Source organism: Salvelinus namaycush, chromosome 5 (genome assembly GCF_016432855.1).
Source record: "Salvelinus namaycush isolate Seneca chromosome 5, SaNama_1.0, whole genome shotgun sequence".
Classification (NCBI taxonomy): domain Eukaryota; kingdom Metazoa; phylum Chordata; class Actinopteri; order Salmoniformes; family Salmonidae; genus Salvelinus; species Salvelinus namaycush.
In genome coordinates, this window is record NC_052311.1 from 7,186,734 (window position 1) to 7,204,413 (window position 17,680).

The 17,680-nt window shown below is 45.3% G+C and overlaps 2 protein-coding genes across 5 annotated transcripts in view; both read left to right on the forward strand.

The window, feature by feature from the left end:
* LOC120047900 (BTB/POZ domain-containing protein KCTD16-like) overlaps window positions 1-17,680 on the forward strand; it is a 908,275-nt gene that overhangs the window by 585,277 nt on the left and 305,318 nt on the right. The gene's annotated exons all lie outside the window — the stretch shown is intronic.
* On the forward strand, window positions 13,307-17,271 carry LOC120047909 (rho-related GTP-binding protein RhoG-like). Of its 4 annotated transcripts, none has more exons than XM_038993502.1 (3): window positions 13,307-13,373; window positions 13,948-14,125; window positions 14,207-17,271. In XM_038993502.1, exons 2-3 carry the CDS (start codon window positions 13,997-13,999, stop codon window positions 14,651-14,653), a joined length of 576 nt encoding a protein of 191 aa, XP_038849430.1. In that variant the 5' UTR covers window positions 13,307-13,373; window positions 13,948-13,996; the 3' UTR covers window positions 14,654-17,271. The 4 variants fall into 4 exon arrangements, with proteins under 4 accessions (XP_038849430.1, XP_038849431.1, XP_038849432.1 ...); XM_038993503.1 differs by having other exon boundaries at window positions 13,310-13,373; window positions 13,957-14,125; XM_038993504.1 differs by having other exon boundaries at window positions 13,351-13,370.

Consider the following 17,680-nt stretch of genomic DNA (forward strand, 5'->3'; position numbering starts at 1 on the left):
TATTTGCTTGATCTGCATATAAAGTAAGATTTTCACTTCATTGCTTTTAACCAATCCAGCAGATCTGTAATGAATGAATGAATTAAACGGAGGAAAGAAGGAAGGAAGCAAGCAATCTGAAGTGTTTGAATGTGGCACGTGTTTTGGATGCTTCTGGGGAGCATATGAGATCCGCAGGCTATACACATACACACACTACGCCACGCCCCACACAAAATACATCCCACAAAGCTGCTTTAAGACCAGTTCCAACTGGACTGTATTGTGTTACGGTACTGTCCAGCTGTTAGTGATATAGCTATCCCCTTGTCATGAGCAACATGTCTGTTTCAATATCACTGCTCTGTTGGGGTGTTGGGTTTGGTTAGCTATGTAGGACCCTTAGAATGAGTCCCAAGTGGCACCCTATTCCCTATATAGTGCACTACTTTTGACCAGAGCTCTAGATATAGTGCACTATATAGGGAATAGGGTGCCATTTGGGAAACACACCTACTGTCCTCCTCACATCAATGTGTCACATCACTATGGTGGTCTGCACATCAATGTGTCAATGTGAGGAGGCTATATACAGGGGGTACCGGTACAGAGTTAATGTGAGGGGGCTATATACAGGGGGTACTGGTACAGAGTCAATGTGAGGAGGCTATATACAGGGGGTACCGGTACAGAGTCAATGTGAGGAGGCTATATACAGGGGGTACTAGTACAGAGTTAATGTGAGGGGGCTATATACAGGGGGTACTGGTACAGAGTCAATGTGAGGAGGCTATATACAGGGGGTACCGGTACAGAGTCAATGTGAGGAGGCTATATACAGGGGGTACAAGTACAGAGTCAATGTGAGGAGGCTATATACAGGGGGTACCGGTACAGAGTCAATGTGAGGAGGCTATATACAGGGGGTACTAGTACAGAGTCAATGTGAAGGGGCTATATACAGGGGGTACCGGTACAGAGTCAATGTGAGGGGGCTATATACAGGGGGTACTAGTACAGAGTCAATGTGAGGGGGCTATATACAGGGGGTACTAGTACAGAGTCAATGTGAGGGGGCACCGGTTAGGCAATTGAGATATGTTTTTATTTTATTTAACCAGGAAGGGCTCATTGAGATTTAAAATCTCTTTCTCAAGAGCGTCCTGGCCAAGATAGGCAGCAGCAAGTCATTACACAATTACAGACAGACAACATGAAAAACTACAGGTAATCTAGTAAAAAAACATAGAATTCACAAGAGTATAACAAAATCATAAAACAGCAAATTAAAAACAATTGACAGGTCAGGGAATCGGCCTCAAAATCCTTCAATGATTTAAAAACACCAATCGGTATAGGTTCATCCAGTTTAAAAGTATTTTGTAAGGCGTTCCAAGCTGACGGCGCAGAGTACATAAAAGCCCTTTTACCAAATTCAGTTCGGACATTTGGAACAGTTATCAGGATAAAGTCCTGCGAACGAATTACAATAAAAATGCCCAAATAGTGCAATAGAGAGATTGCATCATCTGTGGATCTGTTAGGGCGGTATGCAAATTGGAGTGGGTCTAGGGTTTCTGGGATAATGGTGTTGTGAGCCATGACCAGCCTTTCAAAGCATTTCATGGCTACAGACGTGAATGCTATGTGTCGGTAGTCATTTAGGCAGGTTACCTTAGTGTTCTTGGGCACAGGCACTATGGTGGTCTGCTTAAAACATGTTGGTATTACAGACACGGACAGGGAGAGGTTGAACATTTCAGTGAAGACACTTGCCAGTTGGTCAGCGCATGCTCGCAGTACACGTCCTGGTAATCCGTCTGGCCCTGCGGCCTTGTGAATGTTGACCTGTTTAAAGGTCTTACTCACATCGGCTGCAGAGAGCGTGATCACACAGTTGTCCAGAACAGCTGGTGCTCTCATGCATGTTTCAGTGTTATTTGCCTCAAAACGAGCATAGAAGTAGTTTATCTCGTCTGGTAGGCTTGTCACTGGGCAGCTCTCGGCGGTGCTTCCCTTTGTAGTCTGTAATGGTTTGCAAGCCCTGCCACATCCGACGAGCATCGGAGCCGGTGGAGTACAATTCTATTTTAGTCCTGTATTGAAGCTTTGCCTGTTTGATTGTTTGTCGGAGGGTATAGCGGTATTTCTTATAAGCTTCCGGATTAGAGTCCCACTCCTTGAAAGCAGCAGCTCTAGCCTTTAGCTCGATGCGGATATTGCCTGTAATCCATGGCTTCTAGTTGGGGTATGTACGTACGGTCACTGTGCACTTATTAAGCCAATGATTGATGTGGTGTATTCCTCAATACCATCGGTAGAATCCCGGAACATTTTCCAGTCTGTGCTAAAAAAACAGTCCTGTAGCTTAGCATCTGCTTCATCTGACCACTTTTTTTATTGACCGAGTCCCTGGTGCTTCCTGCTTTAACTTCTCTGCGCACAGATCCCGATTACGGGATCATTTTCCTAAACAACCGCTGAATTGCAGGGCGCCAAATTCAAAAATATTACAAAAAATATTTATAATCATGCAATCACAAGTGAAATATACCAAAACACAGAGCTTGTTGTTAATCCACCTATCGTGTCAGATTTTGAAAATATGCTTTACAGAGAAAGAAATCCAAGCTTTTGTGAGTGTATCAATTAATGCTACAACAGCTAGCCCCAAATTAGCATGGTCACGAAAGTCAGAAAAGCAATAAAATTAATCGCTTACCTTTGATAATCTTTGGATATTTGCAGTTACACAACAAATGTTATTTTTGTTCGATAAATATTACTTTTATAACAAAAAAACGCCATTTGGGTTGCGCGTTATGTTGAGAAAACATACAGCCTCGTTCCGTTCGACGAAAATTCCAAAAAATATCCGTAATGGTTGTAGAAACATGTCAAATGTTTTTTATAATCAATCCTCAGGTTGTTTTTAACAAACATAATCGATAATATTTCAACCGGACCGTAACCTATTCAATAAGAGAGAAAAGGAAATTTGAGAGCTCCCCTCTCGCGCGCAGGAACTATTCAGAGGACACCTGACTACTTTTGAAAAATCTCGTTCATTTTTCAAAATAAAAGCCTGAAACTTTGTCTAAAGCCTGGTCACAGCCTGAGGAAGCCATTGGAAAAGGAATCTGGTTGATACCCCTTTAAATGGAAGAAAGACTGGCCAGGAAACACAGATTTTTGTTGTTGTTGAAATATCACTTCCGGGTTAGATTTTCTCAGGTTTTCGCCTGCAGAATCAGTTTTGTTACACTCACAGACAATATTTTGACAGTTTGGGAAACTTTGGAGTGTTTTCTATCCAAATCTGTAAATTATATGCATATTCTACGATCTGGACCTGAGAAATAGTCCGTTTACCTTGGGAACATTATTTAAAAAATAAATAAAAAAATCTGACCCCTAGCGTCAAGAAGTACATTTTTTGCTTGTTAGCAGGAACCAGGCAGGAGGATAGAATTATCATCAGATTTGCCAAATGGAGGGCGAGGGAGATCTTTCTACGCGTCTCTGTGTGTGGAGTAAAGGTGGTCCAGAGTTTTTTTTCGCTCTGGTTGCACATTTAACATGGTGATAGAAATTTGGTTAAACGGATTTGTTTCCCTTCATTAAAGTCCCCAGCCACTAGGAGCATCTCTGGATGAGTGTTTTCCTGTTTGCTTATGGCGGTCTTAGTGCCAGCATCAGTCTGTGGTGGTCTGTCGACAGCTACGAAAAATACAGATAAACTCTCTATGTAGATAGTGTGGTCTACAGCTTATCGTGAGATACTCTACCTCAGGCGAGCAAAACCTTGAGACTCCCTTAGATATCGTGCACCAGCTGTTGTTTACAAATATACATAGTCTGCCCCCTTGTCTTACCAGACGCCGCTGTTCTATCCTGCCGATACAGCGTATAACCAGCCAGCTGTATGTTGAAAATGTCCTTGTTCAGCCACGACTCCGTGAAGCATAAGATTTTACAGTTTTGAATGTCCCTTTGGTAGTTTAATCTTCTTCGTAGGTCGTCGATTTTATTTTCCAATGATTACAGGTTAGCTAGTAGAACGGAAGGCAGTGGGGGTTTATTTGATCGCTGACGAATTCTCAGAAGGTAGCCCGATCACCGTCCTCTTTTTCTCCGTCTTCTCTTCACGCAAAGGATGGGGATTTGGGCCTGTTCCCGGAAAAGCAGTATGTCCTTCACGTCGGACTCGTTAAAGGGAGAAAAAAAAGCTTCTGTCAGTTCGTGGTGAGTAATCGCTGTTCTGATGTCCAGACGTTATTTTCGGTCATAAGAGACGGTAGTAGCAACATCATGTTCAAAATAAGTCAAAAAATAAGTTAAGAAACAAAAAAACACATTCGGTTAGGAGCATGTAAAACGTCAGCTATCTTCCCCCGGCGCCATGATACTGATGCATCAGTCATTGTTGCTGATCAGTGCTGTGCTTGTTGAATGTCCTTCTCGATATGCATGTTTACTGTAAGTCAGTCAGGACCTAGTAATGAGCGACAGCCTGCTGGGGCAGAGCCAAAGGGGAAATCTTGGATGTATTACGTTATCTGTTAGAGGAAAATAACAGCTTTATGTAGGTCACAGCTTGGGAACAGCTTTGAGTTATAATCTAAGTAACAGCGTCTTCTACAACAAAGATTCCCATATGGTTTGATTTGCCGCACGCTAGTCTCTCATGGATCGCAGCAACAGGTTGGGTTGTGGTTTAAAAACCACAAAAAACCACAACCCTGGTTTTATCCAGAGCCGTATATTTTGGCCAACTTTTGGTCACAGAAACTCACAGCGATCACTTTACTATCATCTATGAAGGTAGAATCTGCAAAATGACGTTGCCACGAGCAGCACCGGAGATATTGATATGAGCGAGATGCAACACACAGTATCACACAGTATCTGTGCATGTGTACGGGTTTGCTGTTCACACTCTTAGTTGTTACGGTAATTGACCCACTATGCTGTTTACTTTCTGCATCTATCTCATATTGCTGAGTCCACCTTTAAAGTCATGTAAAGTGATGCATCTCTCGTCTCTGTCTTCCTATAGGTTGTGTGAGGAGTCGGTAGTAGAGGATCTCTCCAGGCTTCACACCCGTCTGGCATCCCTCAGGATCAGTGTCCAGACGGAGGCAGAGATCCAGCAGCTCACACAGCCTTTCCTGGAGGTACGGACCTGAACTAGATTCTAGAACATGGATTTAGAACACACACTGATCTAGAACTCACACTGACCTAGAAAATATATCATTCTAGATCTACAGCACATCTATGGTGTCTAGTGAAGTGAGAATTTATGAACTCAAAGAACAAAACTGAAACTCACATGGCTTTGGTTAACTCTGAGTCTCTTCCCTCCATATTCTTCCTCCTTGGTCAAAATACACAACAGTCAGTCTAATCTTGCTATCTCTCTCTCTCTCGCTCTCTCCATCTCTCCATCTCTCGCGCTCGCTCGTGCTCTCTCTCTTTCCTTTCCTCTCTCTCTCTCTCTCTCTAGGTGGCAGAGGAGCGTCTGAAGGAAGCAGAGGATGAGGTGGAGGGGATGAGGATGTCCAGTCAGGCTCTGGTCCAGTTCTTCTGTGAGGATGACAGCACTTTTAAACTGGAGGAGGCTTGCAGGGTCTTCCACTCCTTCTGCCTTCGCTTCCAAAGAGCCGTACAGGTGAGACCGACTGCTTTACATCAAGCTGTCTGCATGGGTTCCCACTACGTACATATTGTAAAAATGTACGAAAACTTTTTTTAAAGCCTTTTGGTTGTAATTCAAGGTTAGGGTTGGATTTTAAAATAGGATTTTAAGAAGATAATTTGTAGATCTAGGTTGGGCTTCCGACTTTGCAACTTGGGAAGATATTGACGACCCTCTGCATGACAGCAATATTAGGTAGTGGGATGGATGAGTGGGATAGATGCCGTAGATATAGATGTAGACAGAAGATAGAGGCATAGATGCTGTGCTGATAAATGTATACTTGATGTTTCTTCTTTTACCATTGAACTCGTCCTGTTCCCTCTCAGGAAAACGCTGAGCGGGAACAGAAGGAGCAGAAACGGATGGAACGTGAGATGGTGGAGAAGCGTCGCTCCGTGGCCGTGTGTACAGGGCTGGACCTGGACCTGGCTGTGGCTACGGGTCAGGTGTCCCCACCGGGAACCCAGGAGAACCAGAATGACCTAGAGAAAACCCTTGAGAACCTGAGCCACACCTGGAGCCGGCGCAGCCTTAGAACCCAGGAGAACCGCAGGCACTCCCACCACCTCCAGAACTACACCTCCGCTCCTATTCAGACATCCCCGGGTTTGGTTAGAAACACATCCCCCCAACTCCACCTTAGCTCCTCCAACCTCCAGACCTCTACAGGGCTACCCTACCCCACCTACCCCAAACAGGAGAGACCGTCCCTGGGGACCGATACCAGGACAGAGCCCCTGGTCCGTCAGCACCAACCAGTCCTGGAGACTAAGGGACCAAATCATGAAGGGACAACTCAGACTCAAGTCTCACAACCGCAACATGAACTGACTTCTAACATCATTCAAACCCAGTGTGGACATAGATTCAATGTCCCCCAAAACAGGCAGGACACTATTGCCTATGTCACCCAAACCCAACATGGAATATTTGCTAACGTAATTGAAAGCCGACTTGCACCAACGGCTCAAGTGACTCAAACTCACGATGAACGGACAGTTGATGCCAGCCCTGACCAGCGTGTACTGACCACTAAGTCTATGGCCAGTCCTTACAGACACTCCTCCACTACCACTACTGCCATCCCCAGTGTGAGAAGAAATACCATTGGTCTTAGACACAGGTATGACCTAGAGGGGACTGACCCTACCCCTGTTTCTCAGGCGAAACACACAGACACCTCAGTCAGAGACGCAGCGCATCAGGACCCTGACCTCGCTCAGCTAAAAGTGTCAACGGTCACTCAGGTGACTCAGCAGCCCTTCGAGAGCCAATCAGAAACATCCATGGCCACTGCCACCCCAGACGGTGTCCAATCACACTCCCAGGAGGCTAAGGGAGCCAATGAGACCACACCAAGACGTGGTGGTGCCTTGGAGCTGAGGCTTTCACCTGAGGGCGGACCAACCCAGCAGAGGGAAACCAAATCTTCCTCTACACCAGTGGAACAAAGCTGGCTGTCTCCGAGCCTACCAGAGCTAAGCCCACAGCGGGCACAGGAATGCCCAGAGGTCTCCAGCCCTGACAGGGAGAGGGACCGGTCATACCCACGTGTGGGCGAAACCCTTGAGTGCCACACCCTGGTCCGAGGTCTGCGTTCCTACGACAACCTATCCCCTCCTCCCACCCCCACCACAACACTCTCCAGAGCCCCTCCCAGCCTCTGCTCCAAGTGGAGGAAAGCGAAGCAGACGGAGACTCCAGGGGCTGGTTCTGGGTCTCCAATGGGGAAAGAGGACTCTCGTGGCGGGGGGAAGTCTCCTGTTGTCCGAGGAGGGGCTAATCGGGGCTTGGTACCCCGTGCAGGTCTACCGAACAATACTGCTATCCATAGGGTGCGTTTTATTACCAAACCAGAAACACAGACACCCACCGGCCCCGTTCCAAATCCTAATTTACAGACTACACCACGTTCCACTCATCTGGTGTCCCCGTCCATACGCAGCGCCTCCATACGCTCCTCCCCCATCACACGTCCTACTACTACCCAGACAGCGGGCAAGCGGCGCGGTAGCACCAGGAGTGAGAGGAGCCAGGCTGGGGGTGAGAACCAGCAGCTGGCCCCAGGGAAACCCACATTGACCCGCCGGGCATCAGAGAGAGCTGGGCTGGGGCTTGGACCAGAGAGGGAGAGGACTTCTAGCACCAGCACCACTAGTAGTACAGCTACCACCCAGCCAGCCTTTGTCAGAGGCTCTCCTCTCAGGGTGACCAAACGTCTCGCCCCCACCTCCAACTCTGAGACCCAACACTCCTCTCAGCCCCGCTCCACACACAGCCCCTCCTCTGCTACAGCTAAAACCATCCGTACAGCTGTTATAGCTGCGTCCAGGACTAAAACAACCAAGACGAGCCCCAGCACAGAACCCTCTAGAGCTGCTGTCTCTGCCTGCAAAACCCCCACAGCAACACGGATACCTGGACCTAAAATGGCCCGTCCTGCCTCCTCGCCCATGTGGAAGTGATCGTGGGAGATTATACCACTTTTTCAGTCTTCTGTCCACATGCCTCGTTGTGTTTATGTTTGTGTCCACTGTACATGTATGCGGGTATCAATAAATGACTTGGTGAATTGTATCAGACCTCTCTGTTCTGGAGGGGTTGGCAGTTACTGGTCCATGCAGACTCTCTATTTAGCTTGTCCAGAATCGATGGGGTGTTTTCACTTGGGTTTGTCTTATTGTAAAGTGCAATTAAGGACGTACGAAGTACCTGCCATACTCGCTCTTGTCTGGCAGGAAGATGACAAAGAACTGCAACTTGAACAAAATGGCTGCCACTACATCACTCTACATTTACTATTTTGCATATGGACAGTAGCTGTACTGTCACTGTAGATAGAAATGTCTTCAGTTCTACACACTACCTCCATCCACTAGTGTCCTGTCCATGCAACAGGGCACTTCAAGGAGATACTCTAACCACCTCACACCCAACCTGGACTTTGTCAAGCTACTGAAATGGGTGCCTCGTTTGTTGTGCAAGAAATCACGTTTAGAATAATTTGCCACTGCGGCCTCCTCTGTGCCTTGGTCTTCCAACAGACCACTCTCATCGACCAGTCTTTTTAGGCTGTATGTTGTATGTTGAAAATGGCGTGTTCGTCTTCAAAGGTTATTTTATTTAACTTTATCTGCGTCCCAAATTGCACCCTATTCCCCATATAGTGCACAACCTTTGACCAGGGCCCCCATACAGCTCTGGTCAAAAGTAGTGCACTATGTAGGGAATCATTTCTGAGTCCTCGGTGTTTCGAGTGTGCATTCTTAGAACTGTATTTCTACACCTGTTGTGCTGTTTGATTAGATACATGGCCCAAACTCAGATAGAATTTATCTTTTGTTGTTTTCTCACCTTGGGCTATCTGTTTGCCCAATCAGCAATCAATCGGTATGATATTGAATTGATTATTGGTAATTGATGGATTTTATTGGTTATCCTCATCTTGAATGTGCTCTTCATTCTGATGCACTTTAACAAGTGAAGAGGAGACATGTTGCTAGGATATTCACTGTAATATTCTGCTTCTGTTTATATAAAAAAGATCTCAAAATGAACGGCATGAATTGTTATCCATGGCAACAATGTGTGTATTTGTAAATAACATATAAAATAAAGTTGCTAATCAGACTCAGGGTGTGGTTGTTTGTTTTAGAAATGACGTCATTAAAGGACTTTCTGTTTAAAGACGACAAGGAAGTCGAAGGCAGGTGTTCTTCAATGCACAGCTCTGCTTATTAGTTTTTTCTTGCAGTTACTATCCTCCACAGTCTGAGTTCCCCCAGGCATCGGGAGGGTCACGTACTGCTGTGACCTTCCCGATGCACCCTGTTCCCTATATAGTGCACTATTTTTGATCAGAAACCTATGTGAACTATATAGTGAATAGCCTGACATTGGTCACAGTATTTTAGACTAGAGACCTGTCTTGATAACCAAGCTGCTGGCTCGTTATCAGCATCATGAGACTACTTCCTCCTCCAGAGACAAAGCTGTCCTGCTGTACTAACCAAGCTGCTGGCTCATTATCAGCATCATGAGACTACTTCCTCCTCCAGAGAGAAAGCTGTCCTGCTGTACTAACCAAGCTGCTGGCTCGTTATCAGCATCATGAGACTACTTCCTCCTCCAGAGACAAAGCTGTCCTGCTGTACAAACCAAGCTGCTGGCTCGTTATCAGCATCATGAGACTACTTCCTCCTCCAGAGAGAAAGCTGTCCTGCTGTACTAACCAAGCTGCTGGCTCGTTATCAGCATCATGAGACTACTTCCTCCTCCAGAGAGAAAGCTGTCCTGCTGTACAAACCAAGCTGCTGGCTCGTTATCAGCATCATGAGACTACTTCCTCCTCCAGAGACAAAGCTGTCCTGCTGTACTAACCAAGCTGCTGGCTCGTTATCAGCATCATGAGACTACTTCCTCCTCCAGAGAGAAAGCTGTCCTGCTGTACAAACCAAGCTGCTGGCTCGTTATCAGCATCATGAGACTACTTCCTCCTCCAGAGAGAAAGCTGTCCTGCTGTACTAACCAAGCTGCTGGCTCGTTATCAGCATCATGAGACTACTTCCTCCTCCAGAGACAAAGCTGTCCTGCTGTACTAACCAAGCTGCTGGCTCGTTATCAGCATCATGAGACTACTTCCTCCTCCAGAGACAAAGCTGTCCTGCTGTACTAACCAAGCTTCTGGCTCGTTATCAGCGTGACAAGACTTCCTCCTCCAGAGACAAAGCTGTCCTGCTGTACTAACCAAGCTGCTGGCTCGTTATCAGCGTGACAAGACTTCCTCCTTCAGAGACAAAGCTGTCCTGCTCTACTAACACACCATTGTCCTCTTTTCCATCTCCTTTTCCCTCCCTCTCTCCACTGCCCCTCAGCTTCTCTCCTCCTCTCCATGTCTTGACACAGTCCTCCTCAGGCCTGTAACCATTGCCATGGTGACGCTGCAGGCGTCCTAGGGAATCTCCTTGGAGAATAGGGGTGAGAAGGGTGTGGGTGTAAGAGTCCAGTGGGAGAGCTCTGTTTACAGGCCACAGTGACGCAGCTGATGCCAGAACCCCCTGGAGGGCAGAGCAACAAACTGGCGCCTCTTTGTCTCCCCTGGTTGTCTGGTGGTTGGTCAGCACTGACCTCTTAACCACTCTCTGTGTCCAAAATTACACCCTACTGTATTCCCTTTATAGTGCACTACTTTTGACCAGGGCAGTGTGCTATATAGGGAAACAGGTGCCATTTGGGATGCATCCATTGCTTTACCTTGATCAGTGTATAGACGGGAGATGTGACTTCATTGATGAGTCTGCCAGCGGGGTTGGACTGGCCATCTGGCATTTCGGGGCAAATGCTAGATGGGCTGGTCCATTTTCAGCCCAGTGGGTTTGTTTAATAATGTATTTTTTAATGTGCAAAACAATAATTATCTGGCTAATACTTGGGTGTGGAAGCTTTGAAGAATAAAATGGGCCGGTGTGGTGGCCTCAAAGAAAGAAACGGGCCAGTGTGTTAGAAATGCCAGGACCGATTTCGGGTCCCAGTCTGCCCCGCTCTGCCAGAGTAGGTCCGACTGAAATAGTGTAAAGTATTCTAAAATGGCTTCCCTTCCTATTCCTTGTCTGCTTGTGATGAAGAGTTACTCACTTACAACCGCTCTGTCACTATCAACAAACATACATGGACTTAAATGCAGATGTTGCTCTACAAAGTTTATGAACAGAACTGGCCAATGTACCCTCCCCTTAAGTTAAAAGTAACCAGTGAAGGCATGTTAGTCAGTGTCTGTTCTCTCCAGAAGAAATCGGGCAAAGCCGCTGAGACATGGTAATTAGTAACACTGTGTAATCTGTGCTGTTTGGAATGGTGTCAGAGAACTGATCGTTTTAGCGATCGGTCAAGGGTCACATTTTTGGAAAACAGAGAGGCCTGTCCTACATCCAACCAAATGATTTATGTATTTAACCAGAGAAGTCACACTGAGATGTCCATCTCTTTTTCAAGCGAGCCCTGGTGAAGAGAGCAGCATACATATCATTGAGAAATACATCATGAATGGAAGTTAAAACACTGAAAGAGCTTAAAAGAGTAGTCGGTAAGGGTGCAGCACCCCTCCAATACTGGATTTTAAATTATCAAATATAAACGCAACATGTAAAGTGTTGGTTTCATGAGCTGAAATAAAATATCCCAGACATTTTCCATACACACAAAAAGCTTATTTCTCTTAACTTTTGTGCAAAAATGTGTTGACATCCCTGTTATTGAGCATTTCTTCTTTGCCAATATAATCCATCCACCTGACAGGTGTGGCATATCAAGAAGCTGATTAAACAGCATGATCATCACACAGGTGCACCTTGTGCTGGGGACAATAAAAGGCCTCTCTAATACACAATGCCACAGATATCTCAAGTTTTGAGGGAGTGTGCAATTGGTGCTGATTGCAGGAATGTTCAACAGAGCTGTTGCCAGATAATTTAATGTTAATTTCCCTACCATAAGCCTCCAACATTGTTTTAGAAAATTTGGCAGTACGTCCAACCGGCCTCACAACTGCAGACCACGTGTATGACGTTGTGTGGGTGAGCGGTTTGCTGATGTCAACATTGTGAACAGAGTGCCCCATGGTGGCGGTGGGGTTATGGTATGGGCAGGCATAAGCTACGGACAACGAACACAATTGCATTTTATGGATGGCAATTTGAATGCACAGAGATACCGTGACGAGATCCTGAGGCCCATTGTCATGCCGGTCATCCACCACCATCACCTCATGTTTCAGCATGATAATGCACGGCCCCATGTCACAAGGATCTGTACACAATTCCTGGAAACTGAAAATGTCCCAGTTCTTCCATGGCTTGCATACTCACCAGACATGTCACCCATTGAGCCAGTTTGGGATGCTCTGGATAGACGGCTACGACAGCGTGTTCCAGTTCCCGCCAAAATCCAGCAACTTCGCACAGCCATTGAAGAGGAGTGGGACAACATTCCACAGGCCACAATCAACAGCCTGATCAACTCTGTGCAAAGGAGATGTGTCACGCTGCATGAGGAAAATGGTGGTCACACCAGATACTGACTGGTTTTCTGATCCACGCCCCTACCTTCTTTTTTTAAGGTATCTGTGATCAACAGATTCCTATCTGTGTTAAGTCATGTGAAATCCATAGATTCGGGCCTAATGAATTTATTTCAGTTGACTGATTTCCTTATATGAACTGTAAACTCAGTCAAATCTTTTAAATGGTTAAATGTTGTGTTTATATTTTTGTTTAGTATCATTTTGTGATGAGCCATGCTTGGCTGCCCAATGACTTCTGTTGACTGTAGGCTTACATTTTGGCATGGTCTGACTACTGTTGCTTTAGTTGTTGATTTGAGATCTATACATACCGGTTTTATAAAACAATCAAATATATACCACAATTTGAATGTGCATGTTTAGTGTAAGACATGTTTAAGGTAACGAGCTAGGTTATTTTCTGGGGAAAATCATTATCTATAAAGCGTTATGGTTTATAGTGCCATCTAGCGTCCGAATGACCTCTTATCAGCTCTAAGTAAGAAGAAGAAAAACGACAACTACCATGATGCCTTAATCAACATAGTACGTGGTGGGCGTTTAAAGAAGTTCCCCGGATGCAGTTGTGATTGACTGTACACGGCTAAAAAGTTTCGCTCTAGTCGAGAGGTGGTAAGATAAACTACTTTTTTGAAAATAGATAATTCTTGCAAGCCATTGTTATACTTGTATGTATACTAACACTGTGCTAATTGTGGCTGATAGTTACTTAAATTGTGTGTAGGAAGTAGAAACTTTGAGTAATTTAACATGCTAGTTCCTTAGCTTTCCATCTAGCTGGCTGGCTAGTAACTTATGGGTACGCCCAAAAGTTGACTACCTAGGATAGCAATTTTATTGTTGTCTAATTCACTCAGGAGTTACACTTTATCATAGGTAAATCCTTGTACTTAACTGGTACTTTGCTAATTAAGAAGACTTGAGCAAAAATTTGATAAGTAATCAAAACAAACTTCAGTCAGTGCGCTGCTGCTGATTTGTGTTTCGCCGGCAGTCTCCAGCCTGTGGACTTTGATTTTGAGACAAAGGTTAGAGAACTTAAACTGTTCAGCAGTAACAATCAATCAGACATTTACTCCGCCTCTCCTTCTATTCTCTCTCCCTCTTTCCTGCTCTCCTCACTTTCTCTCTCCCCAACCTCTCCATTCCTCTCTGCCGCCTCTCTCCCCATCCCCTTTCTGCCCAGCGACTGCAGCCCGTGTGGTAGGTCGGTGTTAGGAAGGCAGCAGGACAGAATGCAGAACGTAAAGTGTGTAGTGGTGGGGGACGGTGCCGTGGGTAAAACATGCCTCCTCATCTCCTACACCACCAACGCTTTCCCCGAGGAGTACATCCCCACCGTGTTTGACAACTACAGCGCCCAGGTGTGTGTGTGTGTGTGTGTGTGTGTGTATATTACACGTATGTTTTACACAAATATTTACACACTTGTGTGTTTGTCGCAGATGACGGTTGACGGCCGCATCATCAGCCTCAACCTGTGGGACACAGCCGGACAAGAGGAGTACGACCGCCTCCGTACTCTCTCATACCCCCAATCCAACGTCTTCGTTATCTGTTTCTCCATCGGGAGTCCTTCATCCCACGCCAACGTCCGCCACAAGTGGCACTCGGAGGTGTCTCACCACTGCCCCAGCGTGCCCATCCTCCTAGTGGGGACCAAGAGTGACCTGAGGAATGATGGGGAGACGGTGAAGAAGCTGAAGGAGCAGGGTTTAGCTCCCATCACAAAGCAACAGGGGAACAGCATCGCTAAGCAGATAGGAGCGATGAAGTACATGGAGTGTTCCGCTCTGACGCAGGAAGGGGTCAGGGAAGTGTTCACCGAGGCAGTACGGGCCGTGTTGTATCCCGTTACCAAAAAGAATGCAAAGAAGTGTGTACTGTTGTAATGGAGGGACACAGATGGGGAGAAGGAGGGAGAGACAATGACGGCGCAAGGTTGAGTTTGTTGGAGGAGAGACTCAGCCCCCAGGCCTCTCGGGCCCCCTCTGCCTCTCGGGCCCCCTCTGCCGCTCGGCCCCCTCTGCATCTCGGCCCCCAGGCCCCTTTGCCTTTAAAGACTCTTGATTCAGCTCACTTCTCTCCTTCTTCCAGCCCCTCAAAATCAAATCTGGAACTCAGTCAGTTCCACTGCTTTTTTCCCTAATTCCCCTCTAATCAGGGACTGATTTAGACCTGGGACACCAGGTGGATGATTCCCCTCTAATCAGGGACTGATTTAGACCTGGGACACCTGGTGTGTGCAATTAATTACAAGGTAGAACAGAAAACCAGTTGTTCGGACCTTTGTAGTGTCAGAGCGGAGTACCCTGGCTCTATTCCTTGTCCTCAGAGTTTAATCCACTTCTAATTCTATCATCACCAAGGTGACTATACCAACAGGGTGCAGATAGCCTCACTCCTCCCTGTCCGCTCCAACCTGTTAGTGTTGTCACTTGACTCATTCCTCCCAGTCCGCTCAAACCTGTGTTAGTGTTATAACTTGATTTTTTGTTGTTGTTGCAATGTTCGAAAGATGCTTCTGCGTAAGTAATCGGTCTATTTTGTTTCGTATGATCCCTTGCCTTAAGATGTTTCTTAATATGCCATGATGGCCGATCCTCAACATACCAGTGACCTGATAGAGCTGGAGAGATGAGCTCTGTCTTAGTAAGAGGTTAATCATGACCTCAATCACAGCCTCTCCAGTCGGTTATTCAGGCTATCCGTCAAGGACTGTTGCAAACGCACCTGGAAATAGCCTATACGTTTTGGGCATCTTGTTCTGTGCAGCTCTCTGCTTTAGCTCGGCGTCCAGTTTACCTTCTTAATGTCCCTTCAAATGGATAGTAGCCTAATCCAAGTATGATGCAAGGGCCAAAGCAATAGGGTTGTGTGCAGACATTTTAAAATCAATTAATGGATTGGTTGGATGAATGTTGTGAGTTTGTATGATTTAATGCTGACAGGAATGGTGGAATGACGGACATATCAGATTGTTGGTTCTAGTTATTTATGCCAATTACATTTTAATGTGCCTTATTGTAAGATATCTGACGTTTATTGTATCTACCTTATTGATTATTTGCTTTAGATGCCAAAACTGTTGAGTAGCTGTGTGTGTGTGTGTGAGAGAGAGAGATACTAGAGTTGATTAGACTCCATGTCACATCCTCTCAGAAGAACCAAAGCTTTAAATGAAACCAAAGCTTCTTTATCAAAGTTCCATGAAACCACTTTTTGACATTACACAATGTTTCTCCCCTCTGTCTACTCTAAGACGGATGTAGCCCTATAAGTGACATCAGAGAAGTGGTGTGGGTGTTGTGGTGTGAACTTGTGTTCACAGCCCTTAGCGTTTGCCTCTAGGATGCTACAACCTATATAATGCTGGTAAATGGAGGCTGGGGTTTGATTACTGGCTGTGATAACTGACAATAACTACAACAGGAAATAGGGCTAAGATTGCACATTTATTTTGGCAGATTAAATTTTTTGCATTTTATTAATTAAATGAAACGTGGGCAGTATAGTCTGGACATTGATAGGGTATCGTGCTGAAAATGTACAGGGTCAGACCTATTTACGTTTGCATCACAAATGGCACCCTACTGCCTTTTTAGTGCATCAAGTAAGTAATAGGGTACCATTTGTGACTCACTCAGAGTATTAAAGAATAAAACCAAGAGAGCAATTAAAACTTATTCCTATTTTAAATAATCTTTTAAAAAATCTATATATTCAGGTGTTCAGCTGGTAGTTTGAATATTAACTTAACAGTAACCAATCATGGGAGTTCTCTCCTAGGTAGGGAGAGAGATGCAAATTATTGTTTGTGAGAAAAAAAATCTGTGTGGAAGAAACATGTCACTCCACCTCAAGTTCTAGAGGGAGTTCACTTTTTACTCTGTCATGTGGAGGTCCTTCAGTGCTTCGTGGAAACAGATGTTGGTTGAACATATCGCTGAGACTGTGTTTAGTGTTTAAGAGAATGAAAGCATGTCTTGTCAGTGTAAATGCTATGGGTTGCTTGTTGTGCTACCGTGTCCTGATATTTACTCTGTCTAAACAGACCACACACCTGTGGCTGTTTCATCTGCGGTCTTACAGCTAGCTCTGTGTGTGTAGGCCAGTGTTTTCACAACTCCTGCGGCCCCCAAGGGGTTTGGGTTTTTGCCCTAGCACTACGCAGCTAATCAAAGCTTGATGATTTTTGAATGAGCTGTGTAGTGCTAGGGCAAAAACCCAAATGTGTACCTCTTGGGGTCCCTGGGACCGAGTTTAGGAAACAATGGTGTAGGCTAGTGTGTATGTGTGGGGTACTCTATAATACACTGGGAACTTGATTTGTTTGTAGAATTTTTGTAATTTCATATATTCTGAACAAAAATATAAACGAATAATGCAACAATTGTTTGGATTACACTGAGGTACAATTCATATAAGGAAATCGGTCAATTTAAATAAATTAGGCCCTAATCTATGGATTTTACAAAACTGGGAATACAGATATGCATCTGTTGGTCAAAGATACCATTAAAAAAATATTACAAATCTTGTCACGGTATCTCTATGCATTCAAATTCAATAAAAGGAAATTGTGTTTGTTGTCCTTAGCTTATGCCTGCCCATACCATAACCCCACCGCCACCATGGGGCACTCTGTTCAGAACGTTGACATCAGCAAATCGTTGGCCGACACAACGGCATACACGTGGTCTGCGGTTGTGAGGCTGGTTGGACGTAATGCAAAATTCTCTAAAATGACGTTGGAAGCGGCTTATGGTAGAGAAATGTAACATTTAATTCTATGGCAACAGCTCTGGTGGACATTCCTGCAGTCACCATGGCAATTGAAACTTCCTTTAAAACATGAGACATCTGTGGAGTTGTGTTGTGTGACAAAACTGCACATTTTAGAGTAGCCTTTTATTGTC

What these genes read in the sequence shown, in the direction of transcription:
- LOC120047909 (XM_038993502.1), top strand. Translation starts at nt 13,997, where the DNA reads ATGCAGAACGTAAAGTGTGTAGTGGTGGGGGACGGTGCCGTGGGTAAA. An exon ending in TTGACAACTACAGCGCCCAG is followed by an intron (nt 14,126 to 14,206) that starts GTGTGTGTGTGT and finishes TGTTTGTCGCAG; the next exon opens with ATGACGGTTGACGGCCGCAT.